The 19564-nt window shown below is 34.2% G+C and overlaps 1 protein-coding gene across 3 annotated transcripts in view; it reads left to right on the top strand.

The window, feature by feature from the left end:
* The window catches only part of kcnip4a (potassium voltage-gated channel interacting protein 4a), a 215073-nt gene that overhangs the window by 61269 nt on the left and 134240 nt on the right, over positions 1-19564 (top strand). The window contains exon 1 of one of the 3 annotated variants that reach the window (XM_058781418.1): positions 5680-6050. The exons of the other annotated variants lie outside the window; for them this stretch is intronic. Within the exon in view, the coding sequence (XP_058637401.1) occupies positions 5963-6050 (88 nt within the window). The 5' untranslated portion in view covers positions 5680-5962. Of the gene's footprint in view, positions 1-5679; positions 6051-19564 lie in introns of those variants that run through there. 3 annotated transcript variants of the gene reach the window in all.

Genomic DNA, 19564 nt, shown 5'->3' on the forward strand with positions numbered 1-19564 from the left:
TAAAGTTATATTAAATGCAATTAGTTGAACTTTAGATTGCTTTTTGGAACCGCTTAAGTAGGCCTTTAAATGCATTATATGTAATTTCATGATTACCATTATGGTTTTTGAAATATGAAGTGTACTGCCAAATATACTGACAAGCATTCATGCTAAACTAATATATACTTTAATTATTTTCTGTTAAAACTTGAACTGTATGTTGTTTATATATATTAGTAATTACACAATTGTAATATTGAATAACACACTAGAGTTACTATATGCAAGTTCTTTAAATGTGCTTTTGTATCTACACATCAATAAGTGTACTTCTTTACAGCATGACAGAATATTAAAACAATGATTTAAAATGTACTTAAAAATAAAACCTCTAATTTGACATTATTACAAAAAACACACTTAAGTGTGTACTTAAGTGCAACCTAGTAATGAAAGTGTACTACAAGTACACTTAAGAGGCCTTTTAATGAATTAGTATTATATTATCTGCAAGTACTGACTTAAACCAGTACTTAAATCTACTTTTAATATTTCAATTGCACTAAAAGTGAACAATCACAACAAAGTGTACTATTTCACAAGGGTATTGCACTGTTGGATTATTTAAACCATAAACCTGGTATAAACTTGTTATAGGTGATTTTGGCCATTTTGCCACTGAATTAGATGGCCCAATCCCTCTAATGATATGCCTTCTCTCCAAACAAGCATGGAAAAGGCAGATTTAGTTTTCTGACTGGCAAGTTTTCAGATTCATTTTGTATTTACAGGACATACTGTTTACAAAAACAGATGCGACATCATACCTATTTCTGAAAATCAGTAGCACTTTATTTTACAGTACTGTTCCTTATGTACATACTGTATACTTGTTTTAGTAATTATAACTAGGTACTGACCCTGAACTTACCCCTAAACCTAACCCTTAACCCTATATTTTCCAGTACTTTCTTAGGTAAAGTACATTGTAAGTACAAGGAAGTGAACATACCGTAAAATAAAGTGCAACCATAAAATATGTCAAATGCCAAAAATGTTTACTGCACCTGTATTATGAAAATCAAAAATATTAGTGTTTAGTTATAGGTATTGGTGGCAGTGCTGGATTTTGGCTAGGATATGTCATGACATCGGTGCTTTTTGAGATATATTGAGTGTATGTCTGCTTTTGAGTGCAGGTGCGTGCTGCAGGATGAATTCAAAGTGGTGCGGAAGCTGGTTTTCACACACACCGGTAACTGGCAAATACTCTTCATACCCAGCGAGTCTATCACTGGAGCTGTGTGTGTGGCTCCTCAATAGCTGCCTGGGTTTGAATTGAATGCAGATTGATTGTTTCAGGGGGTTGTGTAGCAGCTGCTAATTGGTAATGAGGAACATTTGCAGTTGCTCATCGAGGTCTGGTCTGAATTAGACAGCTCCGCCCCAAACAGATACTGATACAGGCTAAAAATAATACTCATCTGAAGAACTTTCTGTAAAGCCTGTAAATGTCATGCATTTTAAAGCTGTTCCTAATACCCTAAAATACACCTTGCAATCTCTTATATCTTGTCATGAATGATTGATTGTTGATTTTTACATCTTCTGAAGTAAATGTGAATGGTGGTGGTTGCCTGTGTAAAAATCGCCCCTAATAACACTACGGGGCTGCTACGCAATTGTTAAGGTGTTCTGAATGGCTTTTAGTATGTTGCTACATCAAGCCTCTATGATAGTTTCTAGCTATGACTTTGGTCACTCTTACAGTATGAATTCGAGTTTATTTACTCAGTTAGGTGGAAATCATAACTTTAACCATTTATTAAGATGCCCCCTCAAACAAACTGACAATTTGACACATTATTCATGTCATGGCAATTTCAAAGTTTAATACTTAGGTTTAAGGTTTTGTTTAAATTATTGACCTTAAGTATGAGAAATAGTAATAGTGATGCTTCTTTTAACTGACGTTTTACAGTATAATTCATTAGACCATGAAATAACATGTTAAATTTTATTTTGACTGTGTTTTAATGTTTTATTAAAATATTTATTCTTATTTTTTGTCATTTAAAGCACAAAAGAACCATAAACATGTATTAATTTAAATAATTGTGTTGTAAAATATATAAAATTACACATTTGCTTATGTGAACAGACAACATGCATGGTTTTAAAGTGTTATAAATACTTTTTTAATGCATTAATATTTAAAATTTAAAAGCATTGTATTAACAGGATTAATAGAAATTCATGTTATTTTTGGCAATTATATTAAAATCACAATTCTCTTTCTAAAAAAAAAGAAGTGCACTTAATTGTATTGAAAGTGAATTTATTGTGTACTTTAAATCTTAAAAGCATTAAAAACAGCTGTACTTGCAAATAATATAAAAGTACTGAAAAATGTTACTTGAGTGTACTTAAGATGAGTAGACTTTCATGGCTGTTCTTTGACACACTTAAGTACACTTTTAAAAAGCACATTTTGTATTAATGTCAAATTAAATTAATCTTATTTTAATATATTGACTAACATGTAAAGTACTTGATTATCATTAACTGTATATAATATATTTCAGTATTATATTTACGGTATTTTAAATGTACTAAATTGCAACTTCATCATTACAAAATGTAATTACAAATATATTTAAGTACATGACATACAAGTTTAAATTTTAATTTACCATAAATGCTTGTCAGTACACTTTACCATATTTCAAAGACAATAGAAGTAATTACTGAAATTACATATAAATATGCATAAAGTCCTACTTAAGTATGTCAAAAAGCGCTTTAAATTTTAGCTAATTGCATCTAATACATTGTATGTATTTTAGTTGCAATTTACGTGCAATTAAGTGTCTGAAAACATTACATTCAGTTCAAACTTAAGTATATTCTTTAATTTCCATAATAAGAGCGCTTTAAGTATTTTAAAGTGTACTTCTTTTTATGCCGTGTCCAATACACACAAATCTAATGAAGCTGCTTCATTGCTATGACCTTTCAAAGCACCTAGTAATGCTTGATAGTAAAATGCCACATGTCTCCTTAGATTTGGAACATGAAATTAATTTGAGTTCATGAATTATTGCGGTGCTACTCATAAGGTCATATGAAGCATGTAGCTGTGGAGCAGCTGTATGACGGTGCAGTGTGCACACACACACACACACACACACTGTAGCTTAATCTGTATGGAAAATCTGTTCTCTTCGCATTCACCCACATTTTTCTCTCTTGTCACAACAACCCAGAGCTCCTTTCAGAACAACACGCCTCTTTGCGGAAACAGCGTTCTTGTTTGAGAGCACCAGGGACAGTGAGGGGTCTAAATCTTCTGTTAGAATGTCACTTGTGGAAAAAGCTCTTGGTTTGGAGTGCTCTTCCTGAAATAGGAATGTCTGAACCACAGATGACCGATGGGAATCAGCTTTCCTTTCATATACAATACAAGCTGTTTCATCTGTCATCTGAATGGCTCGTCTCTACCTAGAGCTGCTATAATGACCCAGAGATTCTGCTGGAATGTTAATTAAAGTCTTTTACACATTAAAAGATCTACATATGGTGATGGACATTTTTTCTTCCACAGTAACTGATCAGGGATCTGAACTGAGGATTTGATGGATAGATAATGGATAGTGTTTGAGGTTTGGTGCTGAATAATAATTGAAGTGAATAAAATTATGATGTTTGATGCTGATGTGATTTAAACAACATCAAACATTCATTCATGTGGTCATGTGGTCTCTCACAAAACCTGGGTCCAATTTGACCCCAAAATCAAAAGAAAGGAATATGAATTGATTTTTGCTTAAAGGGATAGTTCACCTAAAAATTTAAATTCTGTCATCATTTACTCTCCCTCAAGTTGTTCCAAACCTGTATGCATTTCTTTCTTCCATTGAGCCCAAAAGAAGACAATTTGAAGAATGTTGGTAACTGAATAGTTGACGGTAGCCATTGACATCAATATGGGAAAAAAAATAATATGGAGATCAGTAGTAAATGATGACAAAATTTAAATTTGTTTGGTGAACTATCCTTTTAAATAAAAAATCCTGTTTGTGGACAACAAAAGAAGCCATTTGGACCAAAATGGGAATGTCCTTTCATTTTTATTTTCTCATATTTTACTCAAAAGTATTTACTAGCTGTCATGTTATTCCAAAACTTTATGCTGTGATTTTTCCCCAATAAAACAGGAGAGGAGTAGGTTTGACAAAAATCTAATAACATAGTCATACAGCAATACATAGCCATATATGTCAAGCTCCAAAAAAGAGGACAATACTACAACATAAACCATTTCCATATCCCTAAATAGCAACTTTTTTTTAGTTTGTTCATCACGTCAGTGTGTACAAATCACCATTTTTATAGTGTTTTTTTTTTTCGTCCTTCTTGGAGCTCAACACCCAATGTTTGCCATGAATTATTGATGTACGCAGTTCTTAAAAAGTGTTTATTTTTCACTTTTGAGTGTTATTTTAGTATTGTTTATGTGCTAGTATACTAGTATTTATGAATATTTTGAATGACCTTTGTGTCTGTGTTTTCTGTTTTTATTTTAATTTTAGCATACATTTTTAATTTTGTTTTGCTTTTGTCATTTTTACATTTTTACATTTATCTTTAACTGAGTAATTTTAGTACTTCAACTTAAAATTTGAAATGCTTCCTATAGCTGAAACAATATATATATATATATATATATATATATTTTTTTAACATTAACATATTTTTTAACATATTATTATTATTATTATTATTTCATTAAAGTTTTTCATCTGATATTTATATTTTATTTCAGCTTTATTTCAGGTAATGAAAAAAATAATAGTTTAATTTTGGTTTTATTTCAAGTTAGCAATAATAGCTCTGTTTTGGGTGTAATATTTCAGCTTTTGTTCTTTGTGACAAAACATTTCTCAATGCATGAAGGAAAATCTCATTCTCATTACAGATTGTGCATGTTTTAAACGATAAAGTATTAATATTTTACTATAATATTTGTTGCACTGTCTTGAATGTTTGCTACGACTATAACAACCTTCAGTTTTACTTTGGGCCTCAAATATTACCTAGACCAGTTTTTGTGGACGAGTCCCAGTCTTTGTAAAATAAGGACCTGAGCCAGTGAGTCATCAAGTCTGACCTTATGAACTCCACCTTTATTTCCAGCATCTGAACACCTGCCGTTCTGAAATGTCAAGGTGTGTCGCTTCAGTTTTAACCTCACTCTCTCTCTGTCTTTTTATATTGCCTTCAGTCGTTGCTTTTCACACCTCAGTCCCTCTGCCTTTGTCTTTCAGTCTGGATCTCTTTTCACTCTTTCTCGCACCTTCACCTTTATCTTCCTTCTCCATGTCTTTGTCCTATTCATTCAAGAGCAGGCTGTCTCCATAGTCTCTCTTATCTTTCAGCTCTCTGTCCCTCCCATTCTCCACTTTTTTAAAATCTTTTGCTCTCAATGAATCTGGTGGCTCTCAGCGATGCCTCACCCAGAGCGCCTCAGAAGTGTTGCGGCATCGTAACTGGCAACACGACAATCCCATAATCGCCTGTCAGCGCTGATTCGCGGACGCTCCTTCTCTTTTTTCACCTCCCACCCCTCCTCCTCCTCGCTCTCCCTCTCTCGTGCTCTCGCTCCTCCCCAGCAGCGCTCGTGGAGGTTGAAGCAGCCAGAGTTGGTGCTGAGCCTCACAAGCAACCGCTCTACTACAACTACAGAAAGAGTGTGAAGACAGCTCAGAAGGGAGCGCTCTGGGTCACACGAGCGCTCCAGAGGAAATATTTATGAGTGAGTGACCCCCCTCGCGCAGCTCCATATGAGCCGACTCTCACAGACACACGAGCAGAGCAGGTTCGGTCAGGAGAGTACGGCCGCGGGGAGGAAGTTTTCCTCTGTCACCAGACCCTTTGAGGATTAAACAGCGGGAATAGAGAGAGACAGAGAAACCTCAGCATGAGCAGTTGCAGGAAGAGATGCAAGAGGGAGATACTGAAGTTTGCTCAGTACCTCTTCAGACTTATTACCGGTACACTCAATGCAGGTAAAGTTCATGCCGTTTTCTCATTTTCCGAAGTTTTTCATCTTGGAATTATTGATATTTGGGTTTGCTGTTTTTTGGATTCGTCTGCATTTGCAGTGGCATCTAAAATACTTTGGTGCAAGCTGGCATTATATACATACAGTAAGTTGAAGCAGAGCAGCTCAAACAACCTGCAGGCATCTCTTAATCGCATTTTGACCTTTGTTATCCATCTTCTACTTCCTAATCTCTTTAATCATGTCAATTAATCCCAGGCTACTGACAATTAGGAGGAGGCAAACAAATTTTCCCCATCATTTACCAAATATAAATTGATGTGTCAGCTGTTTGAAGGAGAGACGGGCTCTTCTCTATGGATTGCAGCACATTTAGTCATGTTGTCCTGTCCTTGAGTTTCCTGCTGTAGTTTTCCCAGCGTGTCTACAAATTATGTCAAATTCCGTGAAGGTAATTTAGGCAGTGGACCATTATTTCTGAAATGTGTAGGTTTGTTGCAGGGAATCGTCTATACATCAAAACAATTACATGTAGTGACTGTTCTGACCTTGATAAATGGTTTACTTGTGAAGATGTGTTCTTTGCATCCATCAAAAACCCTTTATGTATGGTGTTCAATTTAAAATTTAAATAGAAATGAATTAAAAATAATTAATGAAAATAATAAAAATGATGTATAAAACAATTCATAAATAAACAATTATTAATATAGTTTTGTATTTTTGATTATATATTATACACACACACATGCAGTTATTTGTATGAATATATAGTTAGTATATTTATAATTTACTATTTTTATAATTAATTGTTGAATAATTCTATTCTATTATTATCTGTTATTTATATATATTTTTTATTTATGCAAATGTATTGTGCAATCCCCAAAACAAACCCATTGTGAACAAATAAGTAAAAAAAGTAAAAAAATACAATATAAATATGTAAAATGTTTAAAATATATATCACTAAACTGAATCAAAATAACCTGAAGGGTTATTAAACCTAAATTTCAAAATATAAATATATAAGTGTGTGTGTGTGTGTGTGTGTGTGTGTGTGTGTGTGTGTGTGTGTGTGTGTATTATATGTACTATAATATACATAATATATACATAGTTATTAATTATACATATAAAAATACAATAAAAAATTATAAAATATTTTAAATAAATATCACCCATTTTAATCCAAATAAACTGAAGGTGTATTTCTTACAAAATCTTTTGTTTTAGATGAAGTTACTAATCTAAGATGAGTTCTTCTCTTTGTACTCAGGACTGCAGTTTGTTGCTTATGGTAATTTACTGCCTCAGCTTGAGAAAGTTTTGTTCTAGCTAATAAAGGGCACTCTGATGGGGTTTATGTGTGATTTGACAGGTTTATTTGTTTACACTTTACCTATATACTTCTCTGTTTTGTGTTTATTGATTATGGTGTATCTGTTGTGCTTGTGAGGAGTATGCAGTGCGTCTCTGCAGTATGTGAACCTGTGTCTGAATGTGTGGGAGTGTTTGACAACAAAGACCATGGATGGCAAAACCTGGCATGCATTGCTTTGCTGGTCTTATTTTATGAATACCATGCATTAGAATGTGTTGTGTACAGAGGAGTTTTGATATAACCCTTTTGAAAGATAAAAAGGCATGCAGTGAAGGCTTGAGTACTGCTGAGGGGTTCGTTTAAGCAGATTTCTGTAGGCGGTCTGATATAGTCTTTGATTATTATCACTGACGGGAAAAAAGTATTTCCTCATTAAAATGTTGATTGGGGTCATGCGTTGATACAAGACATGTCTTCTCTGTTTGTGATAGGTTTTCCTAGTTATTATTGAATTAATTTTAGCATAGTTAAGGATTTCGTTTAGGTGCCATTGATCAAAACCTGGTGTCTTATTCATGGTGCGAAAAACAGTGTTTTCCTTTAAAATATTTCAAAATAGGTTATTAAAGCACAAGTTCTTGAGACATTAAGACATAAAGGTTTCAGAGCATATATTTAGAATTACGTTTTATTATTATTTGTTTGTTTATTTTTAACCACTTTTGAGATTTTGTTTTCTTGTTTTAAGAATAAAACACTGGGGAAAAAATTCTCAGACATTGTGAGTAAATTTCACCAAAAAATTAAAATATATAAATAAACTGCATTGAATTATATGTGAAATTTTGAAGTAAAAAGACAGAAATAGAATTTTATTGAAAGACGTACTCCAATAATCTTTTATTTACAAATTTGACAAATTTTTACAGTGTACAAATAAACTTTTTGAATGATTTACACAGAAATTCATGAATTTTATTATAACGACTCAGTATGACTTCTCACATTTAAACTGTCCCGTGGTTATGAACATCATCATTTCACATTTGTCTCTTAAATAGTTATGGATACACTGCTCTATTCATGACTAATACTTAACAGTTTGCCAAATGGTGATTTAATGGAATTAAGGGTCAAATGCATGAAAAATGTATTTATCCTGATATTGATGCCAGCTGTTTGGTGATGATCACCAGAAGATATCAATAATGAATTAAAAGTGCTGCAAGGGATCTGGAGAGAGCCCAGCAGTGCCAGGTATTCTGCGGAGTCACAGAAAACGACTTTTAATATTGATAGTCTGGCAGACTGACAGCTCTTCTGACTGTAAGTTGCTGGAGACTGTCTCTCTGCCTTTACTTCAAATCCTTGTTAAGGTGCTGTATTGATTCGGATGACACAATAAGACAGTCCGACGTCTGTAGAACAGTGATCTTGTTTTTGTTTTGCCCTGCTTTTCTCTGTTCTCACCTAAAATTAACTTTTTTACTTTTTAGTTGAAATAAATACAGAGCAACTTTACCCACCCATGAAGTGCAAATTGCATTTCAAAAAGACAAAAACACATGCTAGTATTTTAAATACAATCAATATGTGACATAATGAGTAAATGCAGTAGCGTTATTTATTTTAATTTTTTTTTAGGTTAAAATTCCAAAAATTGATTATTTTAAACTTTTCTAAGTAGTATTTGTGATTTCAGTATGTTTATGCAGTAGCATGCTATTATAATAACTAATAATTAATTATGCATAATTACATGCAAATAACCCTAAACCAAACCCTAATCCTAACCCTAACCATATAGTAAGTACACGTAGTTAATTAATATTACTCAGTACTTAAATGTATAATTACACTGTAACAAGAACACCTTGAAATAAAGTGTAACCATTTATGCTTAAATTTCAACCACTCTTCTATGGCAAACACTATATCCTTTATCTTTCAAAGCCATGCATAGACACTGAGCTTCAATAGCAGCTGCTTAAGTGATCAGGAGTGATCGATTATCCCAAAGAATCAGATTTTAATGGGATCTGATGTAGAATTCAGCAGAGGGACACTGGAGATCTGTGTCCTTGGAGAAATCGTCTTAATTTAGCGCAGTGTAGTGATGGGTTAGTTATAGAGTCCTGTAGCAATGACGTCAACACCCAGAACATTTTTCTATGGGGTTTATATTATGGAGTTCTTCAGTTCATGAGTAAAATAAGGTCTGTGGTAAACATTGCTTGATGATACTTGACATTTTGATCTACAAGGTAAATTGCACACACTCCAAACTTTGTGTAGTTACTTATTATAAACATGCATTTTTAAAAATAAACATAACCGCTTCAAAAGTTGTGTTTTTAGTATTTGTGTGTAGTTTATGTTGTGCAGCAAAATGTGCAAGTATCGTCAGTCATGAACTCATCAATTGAAAAACCGCATTAAAAAATCCATAGGAAAAAGTCAAGGGAACCCATGACGAATTTGTCTTCTGGGTTTTGACGTCAAGGCTGCAGCACTGTTATATAAAGATACATAATAATGAATGAGAACTTTACCTATGCTGATTAAATATCTTCAAGATGCAAAATCTTGTGTTGACACATTTCATATTGAAACACGAAGTTGGGATGGAACAAAGGGTTTGCTCCTTTTTATATAGATGGCATTATTGCTAACAGAACAAAATCCCCCAATTGATTTCATACACTCTTAAAAATAACGGTTCTTTATTGGCATCTGTGGTTTCATGGAACCTTTCCATTCCAAAAAAAAAAGGTTCTTTATAGTGGAACAATGTTATTTAGGTTTTTAAAATGTTCTAAGAACTAAGAAAAAATGTTAGGAACTTTTAGGAACTGCTCACTGAGGGTGTGTTCACGTTTGTAGTTCGGTTCTCTTCGTTCTTTTGGTCCGGAACAAAAAAAAAAAAAACACTAAGTGCAAATAGCAGTGGATTATATTTACACTATGTTAAAATAGCAAGATTTTTTTTGCTATTTATACTACTTATTGCAAATAGTGTCAATTACACCTTTGTATTGTAGTACATTATAAAACAGTATACAATAATAACTTTAATTCAAATTATTAAATGGATGCCACCTTATTGGGACTATAAAGCCCTCCCTATACCTACCCTAACCCTACCAGACACTTTATTTTCAACTTTTTGATTATTTCCTTCATTTTTATTGAAAATAAGTGCCTTTCTGGAGAATGACGTGACCCTTCAGCGGCAATGCACACATAGTCCTTCGCTCTGCTCACTTTGTCAGAAACTGTATATATCCTGTCAGTAAATTTTGAACCACTCTTTATTTAGCTCACTATGAGTACCCCAGAAGTCAAGGACAGCCGTAAAAGAGAGAGTGAACGATCGCCAATAAAGATTCCACCATCTCCAGAGAGGATCTCGACGCTGCTATAGCTAACGGTATCAAGCTAGCGCTTAAAGAGCAACAAAGTACTCTCGATTCGGTAGTGGCTTCGACTGTAAGAGAAGCGATAGACTCTGACCCTAGCACTCCGTGATCTACATTTGGATATACAAGCGACCAATGATTCTGTAAAAGAGCTAAAAGCAGAAGTTGAAAAGCTAGCCATCGCGGCGAAACAGACACGTGACCGGGTCGATTATTAGAATATTTGCACCGTAAATTGATTTCCTGTGCCCTCATACAAGAGTCTCAGTTAAAACAATGCAATGTGGCACGTTTTTAAAAACAGTATTACAAACTGGCAGCCTTCTCTTGTGCTCGTAATAAAACTAAGGGGGTGCTTATCTTAGTCGACAGGAAGTTACGTTAAACTATTGAACATAGTGCCCCCAGGTACGTTTATGCCAGGTTGGTAATTAGCCTCTGCCAACAAGGCAGGCTATTTGCACTTAGTGTAAATAGCAGGGCTTGAAAAAAAATTAAATCGGTTCACTTTGAGCAGAATCGATATTTTAACGTTTCTGTTCATGCGTTCCTCATGTATTATTATCGTTCCGAAACCGGTTAATACCGGTTAATAACGTTATTTAAAAAAAAAAAATGTTTGCCTATAATAATAATAATAATAAAGTACAACGTTTTCTTTACTCAAAAAAAGAAACGAAAAAACAACAACACAGAAAATCTGGTATCTTAACCCGCTGCGCTTAATCATAGCCAATACAGCATCGCCTTTTATAGATTTTGACCAAATGTAGCCTACTAAACAAAAGAAAAAATCTGCTAACGCTTTAGCGACATTAAATTATTTTTTTCAAGATATTTAAAAATGTTTGCTGCATTGTTAAACGCTCTTATAAAATTGCGTTTTGAGAGGGAAAAAAAACATAGGCTAAGACGCATTTTATGATTACATTCAGAAATAATGTAGGCTAAAATGCCAAAATGTTTACAAACATTATAAACACAGTTAAAGTTCCCTTCTCTCCACAACAAATCCTCTAAAGTTAAGGTGATTTAAAGCGTGTAGGCTATATAAATGTAAAGCCAAAAACAAATTAATTTAAGTTGAAACTGATGTCTACCTCTCTCATTTGGCACTAATCTAAATGTTTTCATATTCGCGACGTATCTGGATGCTAAAATATTATTATTTATGAAATAGGCTTTGTGCTTCACTCGCATTGATCATCATCCTTTGCATATCAGCATAGTGGTCACGCTGAATGCGACAACGGAGCAGTGCTACTTATTATATGGTTCTTTAACTGTATTTTGATTATGAATTTTGATAAGGAACAGGCAGGCATTTCACGCGTTGGGCGCGTCAGAGCCACATTTGCAATATAGGCCGTAGCCTACTACTTGAATTTGTGATTGGTTGACAGCAAATTTCAAATATTAAATGGAACAATAAAATAACGTTATTAACCGGTTAATGGCCATTTCAAATTTTTGATTCTGTTCGTAGTATTAGGCTTGTTTGAGATGAGCAAAATCTGCGCAGAACTGATCACCGGTGATCACCGCGAGATGCATGCCGGTTAGAAAAGTGTCCGAGTTACGTCCGCCTTGCTCTGATATCATGCTGACGTGTGCCAAAAAACTCTCGTGACGGAGAGGCGGCTGTGTCGGATTGAGCAGTGAATTGCTCTCCACCGTCTGCTGATCAAAAGCATGATGGGAAACGACTGACTGGTGACACAGCTTAATGCTCATTGGTTCAGACAACCGTGATGCTGCGTTCTCTTCTAAAATGTTTTATTTTTTTAATCTCATTTCATGCTATTATGTATTTAAATTGTGCATGAATATTCCCAAACACTATGACAGTGCGATCTCTGTGTGAGATGTGATTGTTGTCATATTTTCAATAAAAATCTAAAATACATGTTTGAATTAAAATAAAAATGGATGATAAATATGCCTTTCATATGGAATTAAATAGCAAGCACTTTGAGTGTCTTGTTCATCATATTTATATTCATATAAAAGCAACAGACCTGAAATTATATCCTGTTTATCAGCAGCACAGCCTTTGATCTCGTTGGTATCTGTTCCACTTCGAGAGGGCAGAACTGTCCGTCTTGACTGCGCTTATTTCACTCCTCCCCTCACTGCAGCCGCCTACTCTCGCCTACATTTCAGGTGAGGCGAGGCACATCTCAAACAAGCCTAGTGTTTAGAGATAGCTACTCTACGGAGCCAGTTCTAACTGCCATAGTTTAGTCAAAGTCTTGCCTTGCCTGTTTTCCCGTGTTCTGATTCTCACCTGTGTATTTTGGATTACAAAAAAAAAACTTTTGGGACCCTTTTGTTGTAATAATTTATTTTTTGTAAAATAGTAACAACGACTAAAAAAGAAACTAAAAGGTTCTTTCAGGAACCCAAAATGCTGCTTCTATGGCATTGATGCAAAATAAAAAAAAAAACCTAAGCTTTCATTTTTAAGCATGTAGGGTCTTTAAAAATGTGTCTTCTTTTTATCCTCCAGTGCCTTGATTAAAGATCATAAAGAAAATGAAATCCTCGTTTTATCTCACCAGCACTATAACAGCTCTGTATTACTATTTCATTGCTACAAATGACTTTGAACAACCTATTACGTTGTTTCACACCATAATGTGTCTTTATAATGTTCAAATGTCCCTCAGAAAGGACAGTGAGGGCTGTACGTATTTCCTCAGGCTTTTGGACCCTGAAGACTGTGAATTTAACAGCTGATTTTCGAGCTACACGGAGCCAGAGGACTGCGTCCAGCTATTTGTCACATTTTGGCCTCGTTCTTAACGCCTAAATGCTCAAATTTCTCTCTTGTGAACAAATGACATTTGCCTTTTTTGTTTTTCTCCAGTTTATTGCTTTCTGCTGTCACACGTGTGCAGCGCTGCAATATATCATCCATTTTTAGGGGGGACCGGTTGAAATACTTGGCACGGGACCTGGAACAACGTCTGCCTTTTGTCTTTGGGGAAAAGAAACAAAAATGGCCTTGATTTTTCTAATCTTGCCTGTGCGCATCTGGAGAACTTTCTCTTCTACTGTATCACATTTTATCTCTCACGCAAACCTCTCAGGTGCACGCAGACATTTTTAGCATTCAGCGCAGTAGATGGCTATAGATTTCAAGTGATTTGATTTGGTTTGTCAATGCAATTTGGTCTCGCAAGGCTGAAATCCTTCAACTCGTTGACATTATGCTCTTTCCTCTTTAACTCTCTTTGAGTATGAGGAATTATCTGATGCTCTTACCGGCCATAATTCGCAAATAAACCATTTATAGCTTCCATTTCTTTTTGTCTGTTTACTTGCGTGCGAAACGAAGGCTGAGTCTGTAGTTGTGTCAGTCTTGTGTGTTTATTTGGACATTCTTTGCGACATGAGTCGTGTAGGTTTCGTCTCTTTGGTTTCTCGACAGCTATTACCAGTTGTTATCTGAGACAGCGTTCGAGGAGCCCACATAATCCTTGACCAAACACTGAATATTTAATCCAAGATGCCAGCTCATTGTGCCTTAAGTATGGCCTATCACTTCAGTTTGATAGACAGACTCTGGTAAAAGCATTGAGTTGTCAGAAAGCTCTAAGCGAGGATAGTAGTGCAGTAGATTTGTGGTCTTTGTGATGGGGCCAATTCTTGTTTACATAAAAAGTAATGGGAAATAGTTTACGCCAAAGGCTAGTCCTGTAATTATTTACTCAACCTCAACCTGCATGGCTTGCTTTCTTCTGTAGACCACGAAAGCGGATGTTTAGTAGAATGTTCATGCTGCTCTTTTCCATACAGTGAAAGTGAATGGTGACCACCCTTGTGAAAAAGAAGTAAACTTTAGCACACACTTTATATGAAATGCAATTAGTTGATATCACAATTTCCACATTTTGTATTAATTGTAATCAGATTTTGACATTATCTTGTCCTGTTGCTTTTGGCCATGTACACACTGCAGCTAAATTCGGTTACCAGTTTACCTCTTAGTGCTTATCCTGTACTATACACACAGTTCAGTCATTTACAGGAGTGACAACTATATTCTACAACCGAATTGACTCCCAAAAACATGCAGGTAGTGGCAATCGCATTTACAGTAATTTTGTGCAGTGTTTACTAAACTGAACTGAGCAGCTAGTTGTTAATGATGTATTTAAACATGTATCAGTTGTGTGTATGTACAGTGTAAGAAATCACAAGGTGTGTTTTGGCTCATAATTGTTGCAAGATTTTTCTATATTAAAACACAGCAAATAAGAACAAGCCCATAATAAACTCAAATCCAGATGTATTACCTTGGAAATACGCCACATACCAAAATATAGCAACCTGCACCTGCCTACTCTACTCAGTCCATAAACTGGATCGCTTTATGAGCCGAGCCCAAACAACAAACCCCAAGACACTTTGTTATCTTTGAAATATGTTTATTCTGCCAAATATACTTAAGTGTTTATAGTAAACTAAAATATACTTTAATGTCACTTCTGTTGAAACTTGTATGTCATTTAAATATAAATAAATATAACATATATATGTTAACTTATATTAATATATTAACTAATATATTAACTATGCAATATTGATTATAATTTTAACTTCATTTATTCAAGTATTTTACATGTGCTTTAGTAGGTTACCAACACATCAACATGAATGTACTTCTTTAAAGCACAACAAAAAATTAAAACAATTTAATTGAACTTTAGTGTTAAATATTTTAATTTGAAATTATTACAAAGTGCAATTTTTAAAAGTGTACTAATGTGTGTTAAGAAACAATCATTAAAGTGACTCTTTTTAAGTACACTTGCGTGGCCTTTAATTTTAATATTAATATGAAATTTTAATTTAATTTAATATTTTAATTTAAAAAATGTACTTTTAAGTATGTTTGAAATGCATGTTCAATGCAATTAAGTGCACTTTTCCATAACGGCAGGACTGGCATGAAAAACATAATCATACATCAGCGATTGTTCATTAAAGAGATAATTCTCAGAATATTCAGAATAATTCTGCCTTTCATATGGACAAAAGAAACACTTAGAAAGTTTTAAATTATCTTATGTTCCATATAAAATAGGAAGTCATGCAGGTTTGCAAAGACATGAGGGTGAGTAAACGATGACAGGATTTTCATTTTTGGCTGAAGAATGTATATAGAATTAGTTTTGATTTCATTTGTTTATTTTAAAGGGAAGAGAGTCGTTCTTTGAATAAATAAACACCTGTATGACTAATGATATAATTAACATATCTGTTCTCTGAAGGCTTTTATTTATTGTCTGTGGTTAGCTGGCAATCACCTGTCAAATTGACTGCCATGACTGAAACCGCACAGCACATTTCAATGAAACATTAATCATGGCTTTGTTTTTAAACTGAGCAGACACTTTAAATGAACCTCAGCTTTTGCATTCCAGCCGCTCGATGTCTGTCTGCCAGACAAAGCAGAGGAAGTAGGGCAGCTTCTCCATATCATATTCTCATTATACCCCTACTCACTTCCACAATACAGAAAAAAATCTTCCTCGATCAATGTTTTGCAAACATTGCTCAACAACGCTTGGGAAAGAAGCTGGATAAAAACAAATATTGATTCATTGGTATAATTCATTTATTTAGACACTCTTCAGCTTTCTTCTGTCTATATAGGAAAAGACTTTTTACTTTCTACTCTTTGCAGTTTCATTTAGTGAAAAGCGTAAAGTCACTGGTGGTTTTACTGGTCATCATGACGTAAACGTGGCCTCTAGTTATAAACATGCTCATAGATTGTCTTACTGTCCTTGTGAAGAGACTTCTCTTCTGGCACCACATCAGATTCTTTGTCCTAAAGCAATCTTATATACAGTAAGAAAGTTTACTTAAGTACAGATACATGTGGAAACTTGTTTTATTATTATATTGTATTATAGTATATATTTTTGCCATTTAATAAAAAAAAATGTCTCTTGTACACATTATGCATATTTTATTTTCCAAAAATTTGGAAGTAGATAAAGTAGATAACCTGAAATTGTTTTTTCTGGTAAAAAATAAAAATAATCGTTGTTTTAATCAATAATCATTGTTTTGTTTAAAAATCATTTTAAGGTGTAATTACAAATAATTTCTCAGAGGTTATTTTATTTATAAATGTAAGCCGCTGAGTTGGCTAATGTGCTACTGTAATGAGCATACTCAAAAATACTGGGTCTTAACTGGTTTAAACTTGTTAGCTTAAAACCAGCAAACAGACCATCTTGTTTTAGCTGTTTTATAGTTTTTTGTTGTTGTTGTTGTTGTTGTTGTTGTTTTTCATGAAATTTGCCTTTGTGTCTGTGTTCATATATGACGCCTCCATAAGCACTGGGTTTGAGAACCAAGCAGTAAAAGAAGCTGCGTCTTTATTTTTGAATAATTCATGCACCAGTATGCTGTGTGTGATCTCTGCATCTCTACTACTGCTGTACCCTTCTATGCAATTACTGATTATAATCGCCCAGCTGCAAGCTCACAATCCCATCACATGCCTTTTCATACATCATCAATGCTCGTATACTCCCACATGAACTTTGGGCAATGAGTTCAGTTACATTTTGCCTATTTTAGTTCATCAGGAGCCTTTGGCCTCTGGCTCGGGTCTCATTAGAATCAGAGTGTAAATGGCATCAGTCACTAGTGATGTGAGCACTAGCACACTGACCTTAAACTGTGGCCCTCTTGCTGGAGTTCCCTGACCTTTGAATCCACAGCCACAGGAGAGAAGAGACTGAAAACAAGCATGTTTTACTTGTGCTGTTATTAGCATCACCAGTCTATTTTGTCTGTCTTTCATTTTCAAAAATGAAAATTCTGTTATGGTGTTTCAAACCCAGATGACTGGATGGGTTTTGATTGAGTGATTGATTGATTGATATTAATTGATTGGAACACTGTGGACAACATTAATTTGTTTTATCCTTTGTTTGTTTCTTTGTTTTAGTGAAAAGCAGCGGATAATTTATTTATTTACTTACTGAAACCCAATTGATCCCTTTATTTATTTGTTTTTGTTTATTTATTTAGTAAATCACAGTGGACCGCATTATTTATTTATGTATTTATTTATTCTAGTGAAACAGAATTGACCACTTTATCTATTTATTTATTTACTTACACAGTTGACCACATTTATTTATTAAGTGGAATCTGAGAAACACATTTTTTTTATTTGTTTGTTTAAAACAAGGTTGGCCACATTTAATTTTTTATTAAGTGGAATGTTGTTATTTATTTGTTTGTTTGTTTAAAACACAGTTGACCACATTTATTTTTTTGTATTTAGTGGAATGATGAAAACATTATTTTATTTTATTTTATTTTATTTTATTTTATTTTATTTTATTTTATTTTATTTTATTTTATTTTATTTTATTTTATTTTATTTTATTTTATTTTATTTTATTTTATTTTATTTTATTTTATTTTATTTTATTTTATTTTATTTTATTTTATTTTATTTTACAGTGGAGCACATTTGTTTGTTTGTGACCACATTTATTTGTTTATTTATTGGCTTTTTGGTGGTCACTTATTTTATCATTTTATCTTGGCCATCCAGAGCCCATTTTCTTATTTTAATTTTGCTTGCATGTGTGGAATAGGCTGTTTCAACACATAGATGTAAACAGTAACCTAATTAAACCCTGGTATAATTAATAGCATGTTCTATGAATAATTAGACGATGACAACATCATAACCACGTCAGCCTCTGATTACTTTTAACCCTCTCATGGGTCTTGTTATTATATACAGTACTTCCCGCACTGTACTGAATTTGTGTTAGTGAACACTACGAAAGATAAATATAAATCTTAACCCTCGATACATCTTCCGCATACTTTAAATGCTGTGCTTTCCAAATGATTTGCAAGCAGGCATAGTCATATCCAAGAATGTAATAAATATGCATTTTAGTAGCCAAAATAATGGTGTACATGCTGCGTGTCATCCTGTTAAATGTGCACAGAGAAGATTTGCTTCAGTTTTCTGCGGTTTGTGTTATTGGTAGCAGATTCTGCGGTGTTGCTTGCCATCCTGGAGGTTTTATCTCAGCCAAATAACATTAAGAATGAATGGTACATGCTCTTAGGCTTATCTCTGAAATTCTTGCAGCCTTGGCCACAATGCAATCATCTGAGCCTTTCCCCAGACCTTTGGGAGCCCAGAGCGTTATTGTTTCTCTGCCATTTGATTCAGACTGCAGCTTCCAGTCAGCCCATTTCAGCCACTTCCATTCCAGCCCCTTTACTTACTGTAATCAGTTTTCTCATTTGCACTAATGTTTGTAAATGAGAATCTCTTCAGTCCGCAGAACATAAAGGGTATTTTTAGAAGCCCCTGTCGCTTGCTGGACTTATGAAACATATGAAACCTTACGTTGAATATATTAATGGCTTTTACCACTCGTTTGTGCAGAAATTATGGTCCACGATGGCTGATGCAGGTGGCCAAACCGGAGGGAAAAAACTCTTAACCTTTACCCAGCGCTTCCTTTAAGCTAATGGCTTTCTGAACGCCAAGGCCACTGGTCTGTCAGCAATGGAGGTGGTATGTTCAGTCAGCTCATAAATTGAGTGCACTTTATATGTCTGTGGGCTCTCGCTGCTTTTCATTCCATCATTTTATTACTCATCCATAAGACTCGTGTCATTATCGCATCTGCCCACTGCATGCACTGGAAAATGGTTTGCAACAATCTCTTTATGGTCATCCATTTTCTGTTTCTTGCTCCTAAACTC

This window comes from Onychostoma macrolepis, chromosome 07, assembly GCF_012432095.1.
Source record: "Onychostoma macrolepis isolate SWU-2019 chromosome 07, ASM1243209v1, whole genome shotgun sequence".
In the NCBI taxonomy this organism is placed as follows: domain Eukaryota; kingdom Metazoa; phylum Chordata; class Actinopteri; order Cypriniformes; family Cyprinidae; genus Onychostoma; species Onychostoma macrolepis.